Below are 22,707 nucleotides of genomic sequence, written 5' to 3' on the forward strand. Positions count from 1 at the left end.
CACTCTCAGAAGTAACCAGGATGGAATGTACATTAGTTTTAAATTTTAATAGATACTGCCACATTACCTTCCAAAAAAAGTTCACATTCACCTTCATTGTGCTGGAGATCATAAAATTATTTAGTCTTCCCAAAATATTTTTATTTTTCTTTAATTATGAATGATCATTAGGATTTTTCAACCAAAGAATAGTTATGTTCTCCAATATAGAAAAACTAATGTGGACATTTTTATTAAAAACAAATCTACCAAAATTGTTAAGCAAAATAAAAAGAAATTACAACAAGGTTAGAACTTCTCTGTTCCACCATATAAGAACAAAAGTGGTGGAACTACTGTATAGAGGGTAAAGAGGGGTGGGAGGGGTGGGGGGAAGGGAAAAAATAACAGAATGAATCAAACAACATTGCTCTATGTAAATTTATGATTACACAAATGGTATGCCTTTACGCCATGTACAAACAGAGAAACAACATGTATCCCATTTGTTTACAATAAAAAAAAAAAAAAAAAAAAAGAACAAAAGTGGGTCTGACTAGGATGTAAAGGAGATCCCACCCAAAGACATTTTCATTGTTTTACATAAAATTGATTTTCATTCAAGGTGGTCCCATGACATGAACTCCAAAGACATTGTAATTAAGGCCATGGTGCGTATTCTAAAATAACATCATGACCACATCTGAGGAATATTACCATTTTTCTTCTTTTTGATGGAATTTATATTCATGTATAAATGAGTTGATTTTAATTTCAGCATTCACAAGCTCCATGAGTATGAATCTTTGTAAAGGTAGTAGACCTTTATAGGGCTTTTAAATACACATGTTTTCTGTCTAAAAGCCCTAACTCTAGAGTTTTAATATTTGAAACATCTCATTATCTTAATCAGTGAAAAGACAGCAGATGCTAAGATTTCCATTTTGATGACAATTTAACCTCACTCTGTTCTTGTGTTTGCAGATGAAGTTGGAGGTGGCTCTTGTATTTTATTGATCTTGCTGTGCATAGCAACAGTTTTCCTTAGCATTGGAGGGACCGCATTATACTGCACTTTTGGAGACATGGAGTCACCTGTTTGTACAGACTTTGCAGACAACATGGACTTCTATTACACCAAGTTACTCCAGGGAATGGCAGAACTTAAACACTGGATCTACCTCTCCTAGCAGCACTCAAGGGGGACAGTCACAATGGCAGTGAGAATGAAAGATGTGAAACTTTCTAAACAGCTTTTATTTCAGAGTTCTAAAACATTCCCCCTACCCAGTGAGGACTCAAGGACACCTGAAACAGCAACTTTAAATGGCAATCCAGAGGACCTCTGTTAGAATATCTGCATAATGAGGCAATATTGATATAAGCATCTTTGGAGAGGTACCCATCTCCTCACTGCTTCCTAGTGCAATGAGGTACACTGAGCAGATTATGAGGGGCAGTCTCATAACCACACTGTTTCTTTCTCCTGTCAAGCTAATGGTTAAAGGACACCTCTGGTTTACATTTGTTGGTCCACAGGCATTGCTTCTAGCCATCACGCAATAAGTTTGTTTATAATCAGTGTTCCTTATGGTTCCAATGTTGTTTTTTAGTTATCTTTGGGAGCAATGTATAATAATTTGCATTATTTCCAGATTCTGCTCTCCATTTGTAAAATGGTTGTGTGTGTGTGTGTATGTGTGCATGTGTGCACGCGTGTCTCAAGCAGTCATCATAAGCAAATATCCAACATAGAGTAACAGAGATTATCTTTATTCTTTTAAAACTTGACTATGATGTGCAGGCACAAATATTTGAAGAAGGCTTAGCTGTAGAATAGATGAATTGTAGAAATGTTGGCCCTGAAATGAGAAACTGTGACAGATCTGTGGCAGTTAACTTGATTGACTAGCCAGAAATTAATCACAGGCCTGAAGGCAAAATCAAAGAGCTCCCTCTGAGTCTCAGACAACAGTTTGATCACAGACTCAGTGCTTCCTGAAGTGGTGAACACTGAAATCAACACAAATCAGCAAACATATATTGAGCATCTGTTATATTCTGAGATTCTAAAAACCAGAATATGGACATAAATAAGATAAAAATTCCTGCTACAGATGTTTTAATTCTGGTCACACAAAGTAAACGAATCCTTTGACAAGTGAAATTAAATCACCATATGTAATTCAGTATTAACAGATCGTGCATTCAGGTGTTTTAATATGCATTCATATCATGGGCTTGATTTAGACTCTATTGTGGGGTCATTAAGCGAAAATTCAATCATACCTTAAATAGGCAAATGTATGATTTTTGTTTAAATCTGTCAGTTAGGTGGCCTAACATTTAGGAAGCCTTGCTTTGACTTTTTATATTCTAGACAGCATTTAAAAAACAAAAACATGAATTATAGTTTTTTAGCAAGTGATTATTATTTCCTGTTTTTCCTCTTAGGATCATTTGAAAGAAAAAGGGAGAAATTGCTTTCTAGTTGTTACTGGCTGGTACAGTACGTCCCTTTGTGTTTTTGCTTATTTATTTAGATTATATGAATTTTAAAGGGCTTTTTATCAGTTGAAAGTGTGTTGCTAAGCATGCATTTGGTTATCCCAATGCTAAATTCTTGATTATTATGTACTTAGTGTTTTGATTTTCTATAATTTCAGCTCAGCGTGTTTTGGGGCTTTTTTTTTTTAATTGATGTTTTGTTTTTACTTATATATAACACTGTCTGACTTGTCTATCATGTCACCATAAACTGTAATATTTTGAACAGTTATAGATCAAAGATATTTATTTAGAAGTGTACAAGATACTGAAATTTAGATTCCTTATACTTAAGGCTGATTTTATTAGAAGATTATTTTAATGATGTATTATAAATTTTAAGACTTTGTATTCAAATTGTATGTAAAATATGTAACACGTCCATGGTACTATCTTAAGTGGTTCTATAAAAGCCGCTCACAAGATCTACTGTCATAGACAAACCTCTTCTGTGCAACCCTCGTAATTTCTAGTCGCAGGAATTTGATGATCCTTATTTTTGCCGATTTTATGTCAAGAGAAGTTAAAGTTTACCTCCAGTTCACCTCTTTATGTCACTGTCAGAGTCCTTTATAATATCTGATGTTATATTTGCAATGTAGGCCACTTTTTCTGAAACCTGGGCTTTCCTAGGAACCTTCCCATTGCAATGGAAGAGTTGAGATAATACCTTGCTGATCAGGGCTCCCAGTTATGCCTCAAGAAACCACGAATATCTTCACCACTACCCAGAGACAGTGAGGTGAGCTCAGGAGCATATCGATATCTTGACTTAAAATAGGCATGAAATCTCACTTAGAAAAAATTAGGGCAACTTTAAAAAATGTAACAGTAAATTATTGCATGAATTGGAGTAATTCCATCCAGTGATGAAAGGATTGTTATGCGTAAAAAGTTTATCCAGTTTTACTGAAATGTAATTTCTCCTCTTATTTGAAAGTACTGACAACTGTTTGTAACTAATCACTAATCTTCCTTAAGAACTGTATTTGAGGGTATCAAATCGAGCTTGTAATTTAAAATCTACACCAATGAAGTGTCTCAGAGAATTTATTTGAACCCTTGGGTGTTGAGAAAAAGTGCTTTAAAGCACAAGTAAAGTAATTTCAGGAACTGATCTGGCCCACTGGTATTTTGGGAAGTCTAATCACCCCCTAAGGTTCCTTTGCTTCTAAAATGCCTCCCCCGTCTGCCTGACACAGTAGCTGAAATCCACTCTAAAAATACATTCTTTCAGATTTGAAAATCAAAATCCTCCGAGGTTTACTTTATCAAGCTGTGAATTTGTATCTTAAATGTGGAGATAATTTGACATTTGAAGGTGGGCCTTCCTTGTTTTGTAAGGACAGACCTGAGGTGGGTCTTGCTGGATTGCCAGGAGGATATGGGATGAGAGGAACAGCTTGTAAAGAAAGGAGTAGGAGTTGAGGAGAAAAAGAGGGAAGATGAAGAACAAAGAAATCCCTTAGCTGTCAACCCATTTGACTGAAGCTCGCCTTGGCATATATTCCCAATCCAAAGAGAGACTGAATTCTTAACTTTCTGCTGATGTGACCTGTATAACTGTTCATTTCTTTGGGCTCAATTAATATTAACTCATTCTCGTATACTACTTTATGCATTATTTGTAGCATTTTAGCATTTATTCATTTAATGCTTAGTAAACACAGTAAACACATATCCCTCAAGTCCAGGTCTTATAACTCCAAAACCATTATACTTTCTGTTCTCTCATGTTGCCTTAACCTTCAAAAAGAATAAGAACAACTCTAGAATTATAGCAAAATTCTAGTGTTATCTATCTCAACAATCTCAAAGGTGAGCATTTATTGAACCTCATGTACTGTACCTTAAAAGCTACAGTGAGTTCAAAGTTTCCCTATGAAATTCCAGTACTACTTAAATTTCCTGAGTTTAGGCTACTGAGAAAAATGGTATGACATATGATCATCTCTTCTCTCTGGCTAAGGAAGAGTTATTCCCAAATTCTCTTAGATCAGTGCAGAACCATGAGTGTATGTTTGTCACTCGACAGGCATTTGTATGTGCAGTGTTCCCAGCTCTGAGCATGCGGGGCTCCAGAAAAAAGAAATGGTACCGGCTACAAGATTTAGCACCTGGTAAGGGAAATGTATTTTCAAAGAGGGAATAAAAAGAAGACACTGGAGAGCATGCCACTCTAGGGGTGGAGCTCATTCTTTCCTATCATGTGTCATGTACTATTAGGAATAAACATAAAATTTTTAGGCCACCTGCACAGCGATTTGATAGTAATTTTGATGGGAATCATTTCTCACAGCCAGAGGTCTGATAATTGTGATCTAGTAATTACAACTTTTCACATGTAGTTAGTACTTCTGGCGTTAATAGCTGGCAAGTTTTCCAGCAGTGTAAATCATCTCTTTAAGAGCCTTCTTTGAAATTGAAAGTTTTAATTGCCCTGAATTGAAAACTTTCACACAGAGAAAACTAGTCCCAGATGGCTTCACCAGTACGTTCTGTCAATCATTTAAGTAAGACATAATACCTATCCTACAAAATACTTTTTTTTAGAGAGAACACTTCTTAATTCATTTTATGAGACCTGTTTTATTCTAATACCAAAACAAGACAATGACAGTAAGAAAACAAAGACCAATCTCATTGAAGAACTTAGACACAAAGATCTTTAACAAAATAGTAGGTCAATTTTATAAAATACATAAAAGGACAATAGACTATCATAATCAAATGAGATTTATCTCAAGAATACAATGAGTTTAATATTCAAAATTCACTCAATATAATTCACCTTTTTAACAAACTGAAAAAGGAAATCCATGTGATCATGTCAATGAATATGCATTAATTTATATCATTCATATGAAAAAACAAACTAGAAGCTAATTTCCACAATTTAATAAAGGACATTTATGAAAAATCAATAATTAATATTAAATATTTGGTGGAGAAAGACCACATGGTTCTCTTTCTAAGATCAGGAACAAAGGAAAGACCACTTCTATTCAACATTGTACTGGAGATCTATAGCGAGAAAAAGAAAAAGCATCCCAATTAGAAAGGGAAAAAAAAAATAAAACTTTTTGCAAATGACATAATTATTTATGAAGAGAATCCCAAGGCATCTACAAAATGCTAGTAGAATGCATTTAGCAAGTCTGCATCCCAAATCTGAAGAATGAAATGGAAAATCAAGTACAAGAGGCTTATAGGACTCCAACTATACAAAATTGCAACAGACCCACACCAAGGCACATATAATGAAAATACCTAACATACAAAATAAAGACAGAATTTTAAAGGTTGTGAGAGAAAAGAATCAAATTACATTCGGGGAAACCAATACAGATATCAGCAGATTTCTCAATCCAGACCCTAAAAGCTAGAAGGGCCTGGAACAACATTTTTCAAACCATGAGAGAAAACAGATGCCAACCAAGAATCTTATACCCAGCAAAACTTACCTTCAGATTTGACGACGAAATAAAATCCTTCCATGATAAACAAGTCTGCAGAATGCAGCTTGCTAGAAAAACTGCCTTTCCATTTGGGAAACAAATAAACATACACTTCTCCCTAACCTGACAAAGATTAATTTGAAATAAATGAATCCAAATGTAAAAGGTAAAACCATAAAACGAGAAAATGCTTGTAACCTTTAGTTAAAAAAAAAAATCTTAGGGCTAGGGTTGTAGCTTAGTGGTTGAGTGCTTATGAAGCCCTGGGTTCAATCCTCAGCACCACAAAGAAAATAAATACATAAAATAAAGGTATTGTGTCCATCTACAACTAAAAAAAATATTTAAAAAAAATCTTAGAATATAAGACATACAACGATAAAAGGAAACAATTGATAAACTGGACTTTAAAATGTGCTTTTTAAACAACATGCTTAGGAAAATGAAAAGGCAAATTGATGCCTGGGAGGAACTATTTGCAATACCTTTATGTGGTAAAAACTTTATATTCAGAATATGTAGAGATCCATACAACTCAGTATTATAACACCTTTAAAACTCTGAACACCCTTACAAAAGAGAATACAGAAACCATCAGTGAGCACGTAAAATGATGATGATTATTGTTAGTCATTGGGAAGACACAAATTAATGAGCTACTACTACACCCTGACTAGAATGACTAAAAACTAACACTACTTCAGTAATGCAAGTAGTTCAGAATAAGAAAATCAACACAACGTTGACAGACGAGGAAAAAATGCATAATTAGCCAGGTGCACTGGTGCACATCTGTAATCCTAGCAACTCGGGAGGCTGAGGCAAGAGAATTGAAAGTTTGAGGCCAGCCTCAGCACCTTAGCAAGGCCCTGTCTCAAAAAAATAAATAGGGCTAAGGATGTAGCTCAGTGGTAAAGTGCCCCTGGGTTTAATCCCCAGTACTCCAAAGGAAAAAAAAACAAACACATGATTATCTCTTGGGATGTAGAAAAGACATTTAACATCCTTTCATGATTAAGCTAGGAATAGAAGGGTACTTCTTCAACATGATAAAGGGCATTTATGAAAAACTTAATATAATGGTTAAAGGCTGAAAGTTTCCCTCAGATCAAGAAGAAGACAAGGATGCTCATTTTTACCATATTGGAAAGGAAGAAGTAAAACTACACAGACAAGTTGCTATAGAGAGAGAAAGTCCCAAAGAATTCATAAGAAAGCTTTTCTAGAGCTAGTAAACAAATTCATCAAAGTCACAGGGTATGAGCCCAATACAGAAAAATAACTTATGTTTATACATCAGCAGTTAACAATACAGAAAGGAAATTAAGGTGGCCATTCCCTCTATAATAGCATCAAAAAGAATAGAATAAGGAAAATTTTAGCCAAAGGGGTATAAGTCTTATGTTGAAAACGACAAAACATTGCTAAAGAAATTAAAACCTATTTAAATATATGAAAACCTATCCCACATTCATGTTTAGGAAGACAATGTTAATAAGATGTCCATACTATTCAAAGCAATCTATAGATTCAGTGCATTCTTGATTGAAATTCCAACAGCTTTTTTGAGGGAGTTAGGGGCAGGAGAGCAAAAATTAATTATCAAAATTATATGGCCCTGAAAGGAGACCCAAGTCACCAAAATAATCTTGAAAAACAACCTATTGGGGGGCTGGGGTTGTAGCTCGGGGTAGAGCACTTGCCTAGCATGTGTAAGGAACTGGGTTCAATTTCAGCACTGCATATAAACAAGTAAATAAGTAAAAATAAAGTTCCATCAACTAAAATATATATTTTTTAAAAAGAGTCTATTGGATTACCCAAACTTACAAATTTTAAAACTTAATATTATAGTAATCAAGTCAGTGTGATATTGGCATACAGATAGACAAATCATTATAATAGAATTCAGATCCAGAAACAAACCCGTGTTTCTTTGCCCAATTTATTCTTGACAAGGGTGTCAGGTCCACTCAATGGGGAGAGAATACTCTTTTCTATAGCTGATGCTGGGACAACTGGATTTCCATATGCAAAAATTAACCCAAAATGGACCAACAACTTAAATATGATTTGAAACTCTGAAGAAAACATAGGGATAAATCTCCCTAACCATGGATTTAGCAATAGATTATTGGATATGACACAAAAGATAAGTTGGATGTCATCAAAAATTTTTTTATTGCCAAACACAGAGTTGCATGCCTATAATCCCAGAGACTTGGGAAGTTGAGGTAGGAGGAACACAAGTTCAAAGCCAGTCTCAGCAATTTAGCAAGCCCCTAAGCAATTTAGTGAGACCCTGTCTCAACATAAAACAAAGGACTGGAGATGTGGCTCAGTGGTTAAGTGCCCCTGGGGCCAATGCCCAGTACAAAAGATTATATATGTGTGTGTGTGTGTATACACACACACATCAAAAGGATATTTTCAAGAAAACCCAAAGAATGGGGAAAAGCATTTGCAAATCATATATCTAGTAAGTGTTTTATATCTAGAATGTATAATATAAAAATTTGTTTACTGTTAATGGGGAAAACACTGAATTATGCCTTTCTCCAAAGATGTAAAAATGAAAAGTAAACAAATGAAAAAAAAAATGTTGACTATCACCCACTGGTCATTAAGGAAATCAGAATCATGCACCTATAATCCCAGCTGCTTGGGGAGGCTGAGGCAAGAGGATTGCAAGTACAAGGACAACCTGAGCAACTTAGCTAAACCCTGTTTCAAAGTAAAGAATAAAAAGAACTCAGGATGTAGTTCAGTGGTAGAAATTTATGTTAAGTGAAATAAACCAGGCACAAAAGAATAAATATTGTATGATTCTTCTTGTATAAAATATCTGTAATAAGCCAACTCAAAGAGACAATGTACATTAGAAGCTCTAGCATCTGAGGAAAGGGAGTTATTTCTTAATTATTACGGTGTTTTTGCTTGGGGTGGTGAAAAAATTTCAGAAATTCGTATTGGTGATGGTTGCACAATGTTAAATTGCTTAATGCCACTGAATTTTACACTATCAAATGGTTTAAATGGCAAATTTTATATAACATTTATTTTAACACACACACACTACCAAGTGTTGGCGAGAATGTAAGGCAAATTCTCATACACAACTAGTGGGAATATGAAATGGTACAACCACTTTGGAAAATAGTTTGGCAGTTTCTTCTGAAGTTAGATATACCATCTACCACATGACACAGCAATTCTACACCAAAGTTCTTAACCTCAGATAAAAATGTGTCCGCACAAAAAAAAGTCCACACAAGTGTCCATAGCAGTTTTTTCCATGATAACCAAAATCTGAAAACTCTCCAATGACCGCCAGCAATACAAGTGAGATGTGATCATAAATAAGTCAGTCATGGATATACATGTGACGTGAAATAATCTCGCTATGATAAGTACTCTGGGTGAAAGAAGCCAGAAACAAAAGACTGCATATCACATTTTTCCATTTAAAGTTTTAGAAAATGCAAACTTACTCATACTGACAGAGACAGAAATGGTTCCCTGAGGGATGAGGCTGGAGGGAAGATGGACCATAATGGGTACTTGGCAAATTTTGAGACTGATGACAATACATATCTTGGTTGTGCTGAGAATTTCACAGATACATGTTTCAAAGCTCATCAAATTGAACACGTTAAATGGAAGCAGTTATGTACAGAAATTATACCTCAATAAAGTTGTCAAAAAATATTCCCAGTTTGTAGCATTACATCTCAAGGTAATAGGAGGGACAAGGACACCCCTACTGTCATTCACAACATCTTATTCCCTTTCACTATTGTTGCTTAACTGAGGGGGAATAAAATCTTTTTTGGTGACCTCCAAGTATCAACCCTCATTTGCGTGAGAACTAACAATTCAACTCACTGCTAATACAGTGTTGCAATAAACTTGCCAGTTCAAAATGCTTCTAATTCTGTTCACTGCTTTGAGATCCTTCCAGTTCCTTGAGATGTAGAGTTGGTGATTTAAAATTATGCTTTTTTTTTCTGCTTGATGCAGCAGTCCAAATTTCAAACTCAATCTAATTATAGGTATTGTGTAAGGACAATCTGATCTCCCTCTGGTCAGAATGCATTGATCAAAAGTGAGGTTTCATGACTTCATTGCTATTCTTAATTGCCTTGGATCAAAGGTCAGGAAGGAGATACGCACTTAGGGAACAGAAGTGGCTTACATCATTCATCAGAATGGCGACAGCCCATAAATGGCTGGTTCTTATTTTCCAAGTGCAAGACTGGGGGTTGACAAGACTGTATAAACCAAACAAAGAAGAAAATCCTTGCCTAAGCTTCTGATCTGGATGGGAACTTGGTCCAAAAGTGACTGTAAAAATAGATAATCCTCTTTCTTTTTCCTGAATGAAAACCTGAATTACTGGGATAGGAATAAAGTAGTGGTACTTAAGAGACAATGAAGGGAAGAAGTCCCTTGGGTTGGAATTTTGATGATGAATGAGATAATATTAACTAGCTGTTCAACCTCATCTTCAGTGTCCTAATCTATACAATTTCTAAGATACCTTCAAACTTTAAAAGCCCCCCCCCCCTTTTTTTCACTGCTGGAGATTGAATCCAGACCCTGGCACATGCTGCAAAGCTCTCTATAACTGAGCTACATCTCCAGCCATCTGTTAGAGTTTCATTTTGAATTAGGGTCTTGTTAAATTGTCCAAACTGTCCTTGAACTTTTGATCCTCCTGCCTTAGTTTCCTGACTCACCAGGACTATAGAATTATAAGCATTTGCCAACATGCCTGGCCCCTTTTTTTCTTTCTTTTTTTTTTTTTTTTTTTTTTTTTTGGTACCAGGGATTGAACTCAGGGGCATTTAACCACCAAGTCATATCCCCAGTGTGTATATGTATATATATGTATATGTATGTGTGTGTGTGTATATATATATATATATATAGAGAGAGAGAGAGAGAGGAAGACAGGGTCTCACTGAGTTTAGGGCCTCCCTAAGTTGCTGAGGCTGACTTTGAACTCAAGATCCTCCTGCCTCTGCCTCCCAAGTTACTGGGATTACAGGTGTACGCCATTGCACCTGGCTGCCTGGCCCCTCTTGATTCTTTGAATATCCAGAAGTATTTTTTTTACCCTCATTGAGAAAAGAAAACTTGGATTCGTGTTTTTGGTGGGTGAAGTTGGATTGGGTTGGATGGGAATTCTGTGAGGCTGTATACAGAGGTAAGAGATGGCATCTACTGCTTGATCCACAGACTTTGAAGACACCCACTGTGCCCATAGCTCCCTTCTAAGGAAAAGTCTGTCATGGATGGTGGCCACTCCATAAGATGCGGTTCTTGCCCTGTACAAAACTAAGTGGATTAGACCAGAGACCCTGCACTTACTAGAAGAAAAAGTAGGCCCAACTCTCCAACATGTCAGCTTGGGAACCAAATTCCTCAACAAGACTCCTAAAGCACAAGAAGTAAAATTAAGAATCAATAAATGGAATGGTATCAAACTGAAAAGCTTCTTCACAGAAAAGGAAATAAGAATGTGTACAGAGATTCTACAGATTGGGAGAAAATTTTACCACCAGTACCTCAGTAAGGCATTAATTCCCAGGACATACAGAGAACTTAACATCAGAAAAATAAATAACCCAATCAATAAACAGGCAAAGAAACTGAACAAGCACTTCACAGAAGAAGAAATACAAATAATCAAAAAGTATTTTAAAAAATGTTCACCATCTCTAGCAATTAAAGAAATGTAAATTAAAACTACACTGAGATTTCATCTCACTCCAGTAAGAATGGCAGTTATAAAGAAGACAAGTAACCATAAATGTTAGTGAGGATGTGGGGAAATTCCACATTGTTGGTGGGATGCAAATTGGTGCAGCCACTCTGGAAAGCAGTAGGGAGATTCCTTAGAAAACTTGGAATGGAACCACCATTTGACCCAGCTATCCCACTCTTCAGTCTACACCCAAAGGACTTAAAAACGGCATACTACAGTGATGCAGCCACATCAATGTTTATAGTAGCTCAACTCACCAAGCTCAACTCAAATAACCAAGCTATGGAAACAACCTAGGTGTCCTTCAATGGGTGAATGGATAAAGAAAACGTGGTATATATACACAATGGAATATTACTCAACCATAAAGAAGAATGAAATTATGGCATTTGCCAATAATGGATGGAACTGGAAAATATCTTGCTAAGTGAAATAAGCCAATTCCAAAAAACCAAAGGCCGAACATTCTCTGATTGATGGATGCTAACCCAAAACAAGAGAGGTCAGGGAGAAGAATAGTAGAAATCCACTAGACTAGACAAAGGGAAATAAAGGGAAGAGAGTGGGGAGGGGAATAGGAAAGACAGTAGAATTAACTGGACATAACTTTCCTAGCCTTGTGTCTGTATACACCACCAGGTTAACTCCACATCATGTATGACCACAAGAGTGGGAACCTGAATAGAATAAGTTATATTTTATGTATGTATATTCTGCCAAAATGCATTTTACTGTCATATAACTAAAACTAAAAAATAAAAATAGGGCTGGGGCGATAGCTCAGTTGGTAGAGTGCTCACGTTGCAAGCACAAGGCCCTGGGTTCGATCCCCAGCACTGCAAAATAAATAAATAAATAAATGTTTTTAAAAAAGAAGATGCAGTGCTTGGTGTGATACTGTCCTGCAAGGCTAGCTGCAGGTGGTTAGATCGGGGTATCTGTGCCTTAGTGTGATACTCTCCTTGAAATTTGAATGTGAGGGAGAATAGTGACCAGATGAGAATGAGTTATTTGGGGAGTTTATATCTCCAGAACAACATAGAATCAGGAGTGTTAGTAGATGGCTTATGCCCAAGCAGGTCATCTTTCAGTTAATTTGAATTTGGGACGCAGAATCTGCATCCAGCTCTGGCAATAGGAAGGAGCAGAAACCCTAGCAGGTGTCAAGGAAAGAGCATAAAATGGAAGAGTCCAGGAACAGCAGAGCTACTAGAGCAGAAAGCCAGAGAGTATTACTCTCGAGAGTCACCAATACATAACCCAAACAATGCTGCAGTTCCAGAAGGTTTGGCACTGGGAGAGTATTTTTTATTATGTGTCCTCCATTCACAAGGTGACCTGGGAAAGAGTCTATTCTCTGTAAATTGAAATCATCTGCGCAACAGATCTTGTGGCTAAACATTACCTGGTCCTTTGAAATTATGTTATTATACAGATAAATACTGTCTAATTTGCCCTGTTGTGTCAGAAATAGAGCTGAGATTCATGGAGTTTCAGTGACTTACTTACGGTCAAAATCCCCAACACAGATTATGCAATCATGTGTAACTCTGACAGAGAAACACAGTTCAGAAGGATCTTTACATTCTGGTTGTAACAATGATGAAGAAACTGGTATGCAAGTTTATGAATAAAGGCATGTTGCAATTTAAAAAAACAACAACAGATATGAAAGACTTACCACTTCTAATTGAGAAACTGAAAATACCTACAAGGGGTTGGGAGCATAGCTCAGCGGTAGAACATGCACTTCTCATGCCCAAGGCCCTGGATTCCATTCCCAGCAGGAAAGAAAAGATTGGATATTCTTCCTGCTCTTTTGTTACCTAGAACTTCATTCCTTTGATCACTGTGACTCTGGGTCTTACATTTTGAAAAAGACAATAGAGGCAACTACTTCATGTCTGCATGTCATCCTGTATTTTCGGAGGTTTTTCGAGGGATCCCTAGAAGGCACAGGGCTTCCCTGGCAGACCACCCATGTACACACTCTCGGAGGTTGCCAGATGAAACACAGATGCCTAGTTATTGCATGGATCGTACTTATACAAAAAAGTACTTGCTGTTTATATGCAGTTGAAATATAGCTGTGCATCCTGGCTTTTTGTTTGCTAAATCTGGGAATCCTATTAGCACCATACAGACACTGAGGGCCAGAGAAGCAGAGGGGATCAGTCACAGCTCTGGGAAGCAGCTTCCAGCTCCTCTTTCCGGATTTCCTGCCACTGTCGTGGTCTGCATACAGAAGACATGGCATCCACACAGCAGTGAGAACAATAGTCTGCCAAGGGGTAAGACAGTGTCAGAACAGGTTGTTATTTGTGGTACTCCAAGCTCTGTAGAATGTAAACTCTTTTTAATCTTTCACAAAAATGAAAAATTAATCACCGCCTGGAATGTAATGCAAATAACTGAGTACTGGAATTTTTTTTTTTTTTTTTTGTGGTGCTGGGGTACTGGAAATTTTAAAAACCTTTCAGATGTGGTTCTGTGTGCCATTTGTCCTATAGTACCCGGCAGACTCACGGGTCAAAATCCACAAAATTGTGTAATTTGCTCCCGGATTTCAGGCAGCACCAACTAAAAGCACAAATATGAGAAATAGCCTGCCATGCCCATTTTGTTTAAACTCTTAGGTCATCTTGTTTTTATTCAGAACTTGTTCCAGATATGAGATTGCTGGCTGCACCCAGCCAGCTGACACTCAATCTCTCGTGGTGGATAAAAGATGACTTTTCAGTTCACTGTATTCCCAGGGGTAGCTTTCTGTCCTCACTGTTTTGACCATCAACTGAGCCCCTCTGCCCTTCTGTTTTCACTGGGTGAGATGAGCTCTTCATGTGAGTTCTGGACTTGCCTGTCTGACCTTCTCTTCAGGGCAGCAAATCCCATTTTGTACTAAAATCATTACTCATAAATAGAAGTGCATTAGTCTTAGCCGTAGCCAAACCCCATCTGGTCTCTTCCCTTCAGCAAAGAGTGATGAACTGGTAAAGGGCAGGAAGGGAAGGGAAGCGGGGAGCAGGCAATGAGAGGGCATGACACAGGGCTCCTGCTGAAGAATGTGCTGTGTCACCTGGAAGTGCCCACCCCGGGAGCTCTTTGGCCATTGTGTGAAGGAAAAGCAGGTTTCAATGGAGAATACAGCCTGTCACATTTACCTGCACGTCTGCAAAGCATCCTGGGTGTGTCAGAGGAAAAAAAGCAAGTAAGTAAAAACAGAGGGAAAAGCAAAGAAGGACACAGAAATTTAGAAATCTGATGAGTATATGGGTGTGAGTATTTTTTTCTTTTTGCTAGTTACCATTCTGGCAGGGCCTAAACACTTATGGAATCAGTAATTGAAATAACTTAACATTGAGCCAGGCACATGTGGTGGCACATGCCTATAATCCCAGTGACCAGGGAGGCTAAGGTAGGAGGATCACAAGTTCAAAGTCAGTCTGGGCAATTTAGCCAGACCCTGTTTCAAATTTTTTAAAAAAATGTTTTAAAAGATCAGGGATAGGGCTGGGGATATAGCTCAGCTGGTAGAGTGTTTGCCTTGCATGCACAAGGCCCTGGGTTTCAGTCCCCAGCACCACAAAGAAACAAAAACAAAAACAAAAAGGATCAGGGATAGATCTTGGTGGTAGAGCTGAGTTCAATCTCCTGTACCAAAAAAAAAAAAAAAAAAAAAAAAGAAAAAGAAAAAGAAAAAAAATTAGCACAAGAGGAAAATGTTGAAAAGGCAAAAAGAACAAAAATTCTCAAAGTCCAAAACAGGCCTGGGAGAGGGCAGAATCTTGGGGACAATGGGCCCTACCTTCCTCAACAGACCTTTTCCCAGGGCCTGCATTTCCCTCCCAGCTGCCCAGAGGCAGGTATTCAGGGAACGCTGCACAGCAGGCCTTCTGTGACCTCATGTGCTGACTGTCTCAGCTTCAAGAGTGAATGTGCAACCTGCAGTCACTGGTGTTTCTGCAGCTCCTCATGAGATAGATGCTCTTGGGGTTCCCTCCTTACCTAGTCCAAGTCATATTTCTAATGGTATTGGTTTTTTTCCAGCAGTATTTTCAGTTCATCTATGGATTTCTATGGTAAAAATGAATCACTTTTTAAATCCAATAAGGACAAGTATACAGTCAGGGCCTCAGAAGACCTCAACAAGAGAGCAACCTCAGTCTTTCTACTCTATATGCTTTTCTGAAACCATAACTCTTACCTCACTTAATTACAAGGAGGGGTTTTTGTGGGTATACCAATCTGGGGACACCTACAGAGAAGGGACTGGAAGCCAGGGCTGGAAAGAGCACAGAGTCTGTCTTCAACAATTACTTCTGAAATTTCTAAAAGACACTTAAACCAATTGGAAACAAGGGATTGGAGAGTGGATCTTTAGTCTTCTTTAGCAACATTCCTTAAATCTGCAGACAGTGATAAGGGAGTGAGCATTATTTTCCATATTTCCTAATATTTCAAGACAGTTGGACATGATTTTTAATATATCATCTTTTCTATGTTCACCAAGTTACCTGGAGCAGGCTGCAGTTGGTTATTGAGGGCCAGCTAGGCCCCACTTTCCAACAAGGTGCCTATATTCTGGAGCCAGTGAGCCTTACATTACCAAGCCCCCAAATCCAGGAGTCTCCCCTCATCCTTTGCCTTGAAGGGACTGACCTATCACAGGTGAGGTTCAGCAAGAACCAGCTGTGTAGGGAGAGACTGGCACTCAGCCCGCTTATACTATGGATATGATCAGACTGGAAGACAGTAGGGGCCCAAAGAGGCTTGGAAAGGGCAACAAGAATTATTAAACTGAATTGCAGAAATGAACCTAATTTGTACCAGGGAAACTCCCTGCCCATCGGAGCCTGACCTCCTCTGTCCACCAATCAGGGCCCTTCCCCATCCCCATCTTCTCTACCAGTCAGAGCTAGGCACCCCTGCTCTCTCCACCAGTCAGGGTTGAGGACAAAACAAAACAAAAAAATCACATCATCAAAACTTACATGCATCCACCCTCGATCCTTTAGCTTTTTAGCTTGAAGGTAAGTCTGCATGGAAAGCTGGGTGTCTGGGTCTTTGTTGCTATGTTGCTATCATTTAGAGAAGGAAGGAGAAAGGAAAGAGGGAAGAGGGGAGAATGAGGCATGGTTGTTTAATCTTTAGGATTTAATTTTAATAGAGGCTTAAAAAAATATTTTTTATGTGAAACTCAAAAACAAAGTGCAAGTTAGAAGAGAGGCAGGTGGGAACTCTTCTTCCCTCCTGCCTATGTGGTTGTAAGCACACTATCTGAAAGACCCAGATTCTCTGGACTTTTGCTTCCCTGCATGGTCTGTACTCTGGGCCCGATGCTCAGCATATCTTATTCCTCTTGTTTTCTTCCAGTTCATTGGATTGATGCTGTTTGGGAGCATTTGACTTGGCTCCAATCCTACTACTGCAGGAATATTGTCTTTCAGATTCTGTTCCCATAAAACCAGGTTGATGGAGGGCCCATCAGGCAGTTCAGCACTAATAAATGTCTTAAATATCACAGGAATAACTTGAAAAATGATTTCTCTTTAATTCAATTATTCATGGAATGCCAGCATAGCAGGTAAAAGAAAATTGCTCCTAATCCCATTCAGTGAGTGGAATTTATTTCACCTTGGAGGGGGGTGGGGGGAATCTCTAAAGGGAAATCTAGTGCAGCTTCCCCTTCAGAGTCTCCAATAAATTACCTAAAAAATACTCTTTATTACTTTATTTTAAAGGAACTTGATGAAGATCAGTGTAGAACTATGTATGGATGACAAAGAAAATTTTTATTTTTATCCTAAGCTAGAGTGGACTTCTAGGACCTCTGTCCAGGCAAAGTCCAGGTCGCTTCTTCTCTAGAAATCTTGAAAAAATTTCTGCATATGTGAAAAAGAATTAAGGGATTTAGAGTGCAGTCATCACAAGCCAATAGTGACATGTGACTCCATATGCTAATAAGATGACTTAGATTGCACTAATTTAACACGTATAAACCAGAATGGTGTGGTGACACAGTGATGGGCTGCCCAGCTCCCTTCAAGGTGTTGTCAGCAATCACAATTCCTGCTTTGGTGAGGGTAGCTGGTGACCTAGATCTGTAATCATTTGCCTGTAATAATTCCTGGAGATAGACCTTCTGTGAGTTAGGTTCATAAATAAGCTCTATGGCAAGCTCACATTGTTTTTCCCCAAATAAGAGATTTCAAAGACGAGGCTGCAGTGCCTTCTGGCTAGAGGATTTGGGCATTGCCCCAGTTTCTGAGAGCTGTCTCTCCAAGGCCACACCACTCTCAGAGAAGCCCACACCAATAAGGGGTCACAAGGCCTAGCCATCTGAGCCCAAATCAGAACAACTCTAAGAGATTTCAAGCTCTAAGATCTCTGTGAACTGGCTGAAGCTGTCCTGGGGCCTGCACAGCAGTCCAGTTTTTCCTTTGCCCAGTCCTGCTTCTGTCCCCTTTGTCAAGGGTGTGGATACCAGAGGTACACTTTATCAACACCCTGCACACTAAACTCCAGCTCAGGGGCAGCGCCCCAGATGCACAGAAAACATGCCAGTTCTCTGGGCTAGTCATGTTGGACTTGCAAATCTGCCTTCAGAATTTGGACAAATATTTTGGCTAATCTACATAGCTTTCATCAATTGGGCAAAGCAGCCTGAAGTGGAATAGGCATCCTCTGAAGATGAGGCCATCTTCAAAGAATGGATGTTCAAAGAAAAACTGTTGGCAAGATGAGGGATGAGTGAAGGAGTGAAATCAAGAGCCCTAAGGTCATGGGACTGGGGTTGTGGCTGAGTGGTAGAGAGCCTGCCTAGCACACGTGAGGCACTGGGTTCAATCCTCGGCACCACATTAAAATAAATAAATAAAATAAAGGTATTGAGTCCATCCACATCTAATCACTTCTGACCCTAAGATCAGAAGGACTGGATGCCCTCCAGAGTCCCAATCTACATCAAGATCTTAACATCCCAAGGTTTCCTGTACCCCAGGCATTCAGTATCCTTTAGCACACATCCATCCCCATGTTATTATAAAAGACCAAATTCAACATTTAACTGCCACAACCTGCATAGCTGTTAATTCAGAATACCAGCAAGGGGCAATCTGGGATGGAGAAAAGGCAAAAAGACATACATAGAGAAAAAGCTGGGGCCTGGTGGTTCTCCATCCCCTGTGTGGGATGAACAACCCAGAGCTAGCTAGCTAGCTATTTATTATTTAGGTTTTAACATCAAAGGTTTTTTTTTTGTTTTGTTTTGTTTTGTTTTTGTGTGTGTGTGTGTGTGTGTGTGTGTGTGTGTGTGTGTGAAAGTCTTCAAAGCAAACAGGGTTAAGGATGGACTTCTGGGCAGCTCAATTACAATTATCAATGTTGTGCTTATAATTCTTTACTCCTGGCGGCTGGTGGCATGAACTCAGAGTCAAGACTGATAGTCCCCTGGCAAGCAGGGCATCACCACAGTAACTGAGCAGTCTCAACTGTGCCTTTGCACCAGGAGTTCCCAGCTCAGGCATGATCCTGTCACCAGTCAGTTCAAAGACGGATTCAATTCACTGCTCCCAACATTTAACTACATAAGATAAGGTTAAATCAAAGGAGAATCATAGAGTTACAGAATTTTAACTACTAAATAAGAAGCCAATTAGTAACCTTTTCAAAATCATACTGCCAGGGCTGGGAATGTAACTCAGTGGTAGAATGTCTGTTTAGCACACATGAGACCCTGGGTTCAATCTCCAATACCTAAAATAAAATTTAAAAAATAAAGTAATTCTGTCCTAAATCCAGTAACTACGGATATTATTGTATATACTTTGCTTAATCCAAGTAACCTTAATATTGAACTGAACAGTCAAAGCATGTGCACGTGTACACATGCATTTAAACCATGAATGTTCACAATAAGGTATGTTCACATACCCAAGGGAAAAGGGGATTTTCTAGAGATAATAGGATAACTGGATTTTCTGGGGATAATATGTTAGTACAGAAATAAGTAGTCTATTATGATTGCTTTGTCTCTTTTATTCATTCAATATTCATTTTTAATCCTTCAAACAATATTTGTTAGTTTCCCAATTACATGGAAAGAGCTATGCTAATTGACTTGGGCAGAACAGAACCTCAAAATCCCACCTCCAGTGCGGGAGGATTTAGGTAGGATATGTAAGCTTGCACGGCAATGATCATGTCATAAATCATGGGCTGTCATCACAAGGATCCAGCTCAAGGCCTCACTCCTTTCTGTGCCTGCCGTGTAATCCTGGACAAGTTGCTACAAGCAAGTTTGAGGCCAGCCTCAGCAACTTAGCAAGACCTTTTCTCAAAATAAAAAATAAAAAGATCTGAGGCTGTAGCTTAGTGGTAGTTAACAGTGTCTGTCTCACAGTAGTGGAACATTCGATTTTTTTCCTTTTTATATCTTTTTGTTTTTTTTAATTTTCCCATCAAACAAGATACTTTTTTTTTTTTTTTTTTTTTTTTTTTTTTTTTTTTTTTAAGGAGTTTGGAATGAAAAAAGAAAGGGGATGGTAACTGGTGGGACTCACAGGTTAACTGGAGTTGGGGATTCGAGGAGGAGTGTGGGAAGGGCTTGAGGGGAAGAGAGGAGGTGGTGATGGAGCATGATTCCCAGAGAAGAAGGATGAGGAAGAGGCACTGATCTTGGCAGAGAGGAGAGGTCCTTCCCCAGAAGAAGTCAGATGATGCCTGAGGTCATGCTGAGTGACGGAGATCTCCATCTAGGGCAAAGCTGAACGCATCACTGGGAAAAGAAGTAGGTGGAACGTGGGAGTGGATAAGACCTGGCTCAGAGGACTTGTAAGGAGCTCTCAAACAGTGACTCCTATAAAAGACAGCAGACACCATCATGCAAATGTAAAACCTGAGACTGTCCCCTGGAGAAAGGTCACCCCAAGGTAGTAGCTTTGGTCTTTGAATTTTATCCATTTATTGGCCAGCCCAGGGAACTCATTAATCAGCATTAAAGTTGGGTAAAGATTCTTGTAATTCCATCTGAACCACTTAGAGTAGATCTTTTTTATTCATGGAGCATTATTTCTCATTAAGTTTGGCCTTCTTAAGTTGGGCCTCTTGGGGGAGACTCTTCTCTGTCTAGTTCAGCACAGAGACACTGACTGCTTCCTATGCCAGGAGTGCAGAATTGGAACTCAAACATGACCTTGGCCCCTATGTGGCAGTGACCACCAGTTTCCAACACATCTTTTGTGGGCAGGATTTTTGTTCTCCAGGAGGAGTAAATGCCTAGGAGAGACCTCAGAATGTCTTAGTAGCTAGATGGGGACCCCTTTCCCAGCCCCCTCACTTCCTAAATCTCACAGTTGGCGTAAGTCGGGTTTAGTTAATATTTTGGCCTTGCAGGAATATTCTTTCATTTGTTCATTTCCTCAGATATTATTACTGTATATTTGGCATGTTAGACACTCAGAGAGCTCTAAGATCAGGAGTGCCCTTAAGAATTTTACAAGGCAGGCTTTCCTGGTAACATGAGCTCCCCATCCAGCTGGGTCCCTTCTTCTCACTCCCACACCACTTCTCCCAGAGTCTCCTCTTTCATTGCAAACTAGTAAGGACTCAACCCTCTCCAGCACCCTGGTCAGAACCTTGAGGCAAATGCTATATACTCTTATTTAAAAATAATGAAGAGGGCTTGTAAAAGCATTTCAAGCAAGTTTGGAATTAGATCCTACTGGAGTTTGGATCTGGAAAGCCACCCCCCCACCAAAGGCTCATCTGTTAAAGGCTCAGTCCACAGCCTGGTGCTATCTAGAGGTGGAAGAACCTTTAAGGCTGGTGAGAGATAAGCATGTTATCAAGGGTCTTCCCCAATCCCCTCCTCTTCCCCTCTCTTGGCTTCCTGACTGCCTTGAGGTAAACAGGCCTCTTTCTCCATAGGCTCACACCAGGAAGTACTGTGCCACTCTAGGCCCAAAGCAATAGGGCCAATAGGTCATGGATTGAAAACTCTAAAAACATGAGACAAAATGAACCTTTTCCTTTTTCAAGTTGATTTATCTCAAGTATTTGTTATGGTAATGGAAAACTGACTAACACGGACCCAGTGAGCCACCCATCACTCTGGTTTATCATGTACCATTCCTCCTGTATATAGCACTGACCCGTCTATCCCCAGCACTAGCCTGGGATATTTCAATGCATGTTGAAAGAATTAATGATTCAATGAATATATGCCTACATGGACTTGGTATATACTATGTTGCACTGTCATTTATGTTTCTAGGTCCTGACTAAATTAGACATTTCTGGAGGATTGGTTGTTTTGTTTTTGTAACTAGCTCTCTTCCTTCCTGGGGGATGTCTATTAATAATCCTGACAGCCCCCCCTGGGGATTGAGGGGCTCTAAGACAGAGACATTTGCCAGAAGTAGGCTCCAGCTCCATATCCCAGGGTAGCATCTCCTCTCCTCCCCCTCACACCCTACAGGTAATCACAGTTATTACCCCTTCAAGCTTGGGGTCCCCAAAGCCACCTGCTCCAGGGCTGACTGGGAGAAGGGCAATGAGCCTTTCTTACCACTAGAGGGCAGACTTAACTTGAGCCATAGTTACCACCAGAGGGTCAGATGACCTTTAATTTATCTTACCACCAAGAGCTTTGGAGAGTCACTAAGGACGCTATTATAATTATGCAAGGACACTGTAGGTTTAAAAAGGGGTGTCTCAGACAAACTTGGATGTATGGTTACCCTACTAATGGGGCCAACATTCTGGAAGAAAGAAAATGAAGTTTTGAGGGAGGTAGAAACTCTGAAATTTGACTTCGGCAGTTAATTTGTGTCCCCCACTCCTACCCCACCACCCTCTTCCCTGTCCCCTTCTCCCTGCCCAGGACAACTTTAGAGAATGGTACTTTCCAACAAAAGGTGTCCCAGTCTCCAGAGGACATCCAGAAAAAATGTA

The 22,707-nt window shown here is 39.0% G+C and overlaps 1 protein-coding gene across 2 annotated transcripts in view; it reads left to right on the top strand.

Annotated features, from left to right (window-relative positions):
• Window positions 1–3,642, top strand: part of CNST (consortin, connexin sorting protein) — a 99,876-nt gene extending 96,234 nt beyond the window's left edge. For both annotated transcript variants that reach the window (XM_079106622.1, XM_079106623.1), the window contains exon 11: window positions 964–3,642. In XM_079106622.1, coding sequence (XP_078962748.1) covers window positions 964–1,169 — 206 coding nt within the window. In that variant the 3' untranslated portion in view covers window positions 1,170–3,642. The remainder of the gene's footprint in view (window positions 1–963) is intronic.
• The last annotated feature ends 19,065 nt before the right edge of the window (window positions 3,643–22,707 follow it).

The sequence above is a fragment of the Sciurus vulgaris genome (assembly GCF_902686455.1).
Source record: "Sciurus vulgaris genome assembly, chromosome: 12".
In the NCBI taxonomy this organism is placed as follows: Eukaryota; Metazoa; Chordata; class Mammalia; order Rodentia; family Sciuridae; genus Sciurus; species Sciurus vulgaris.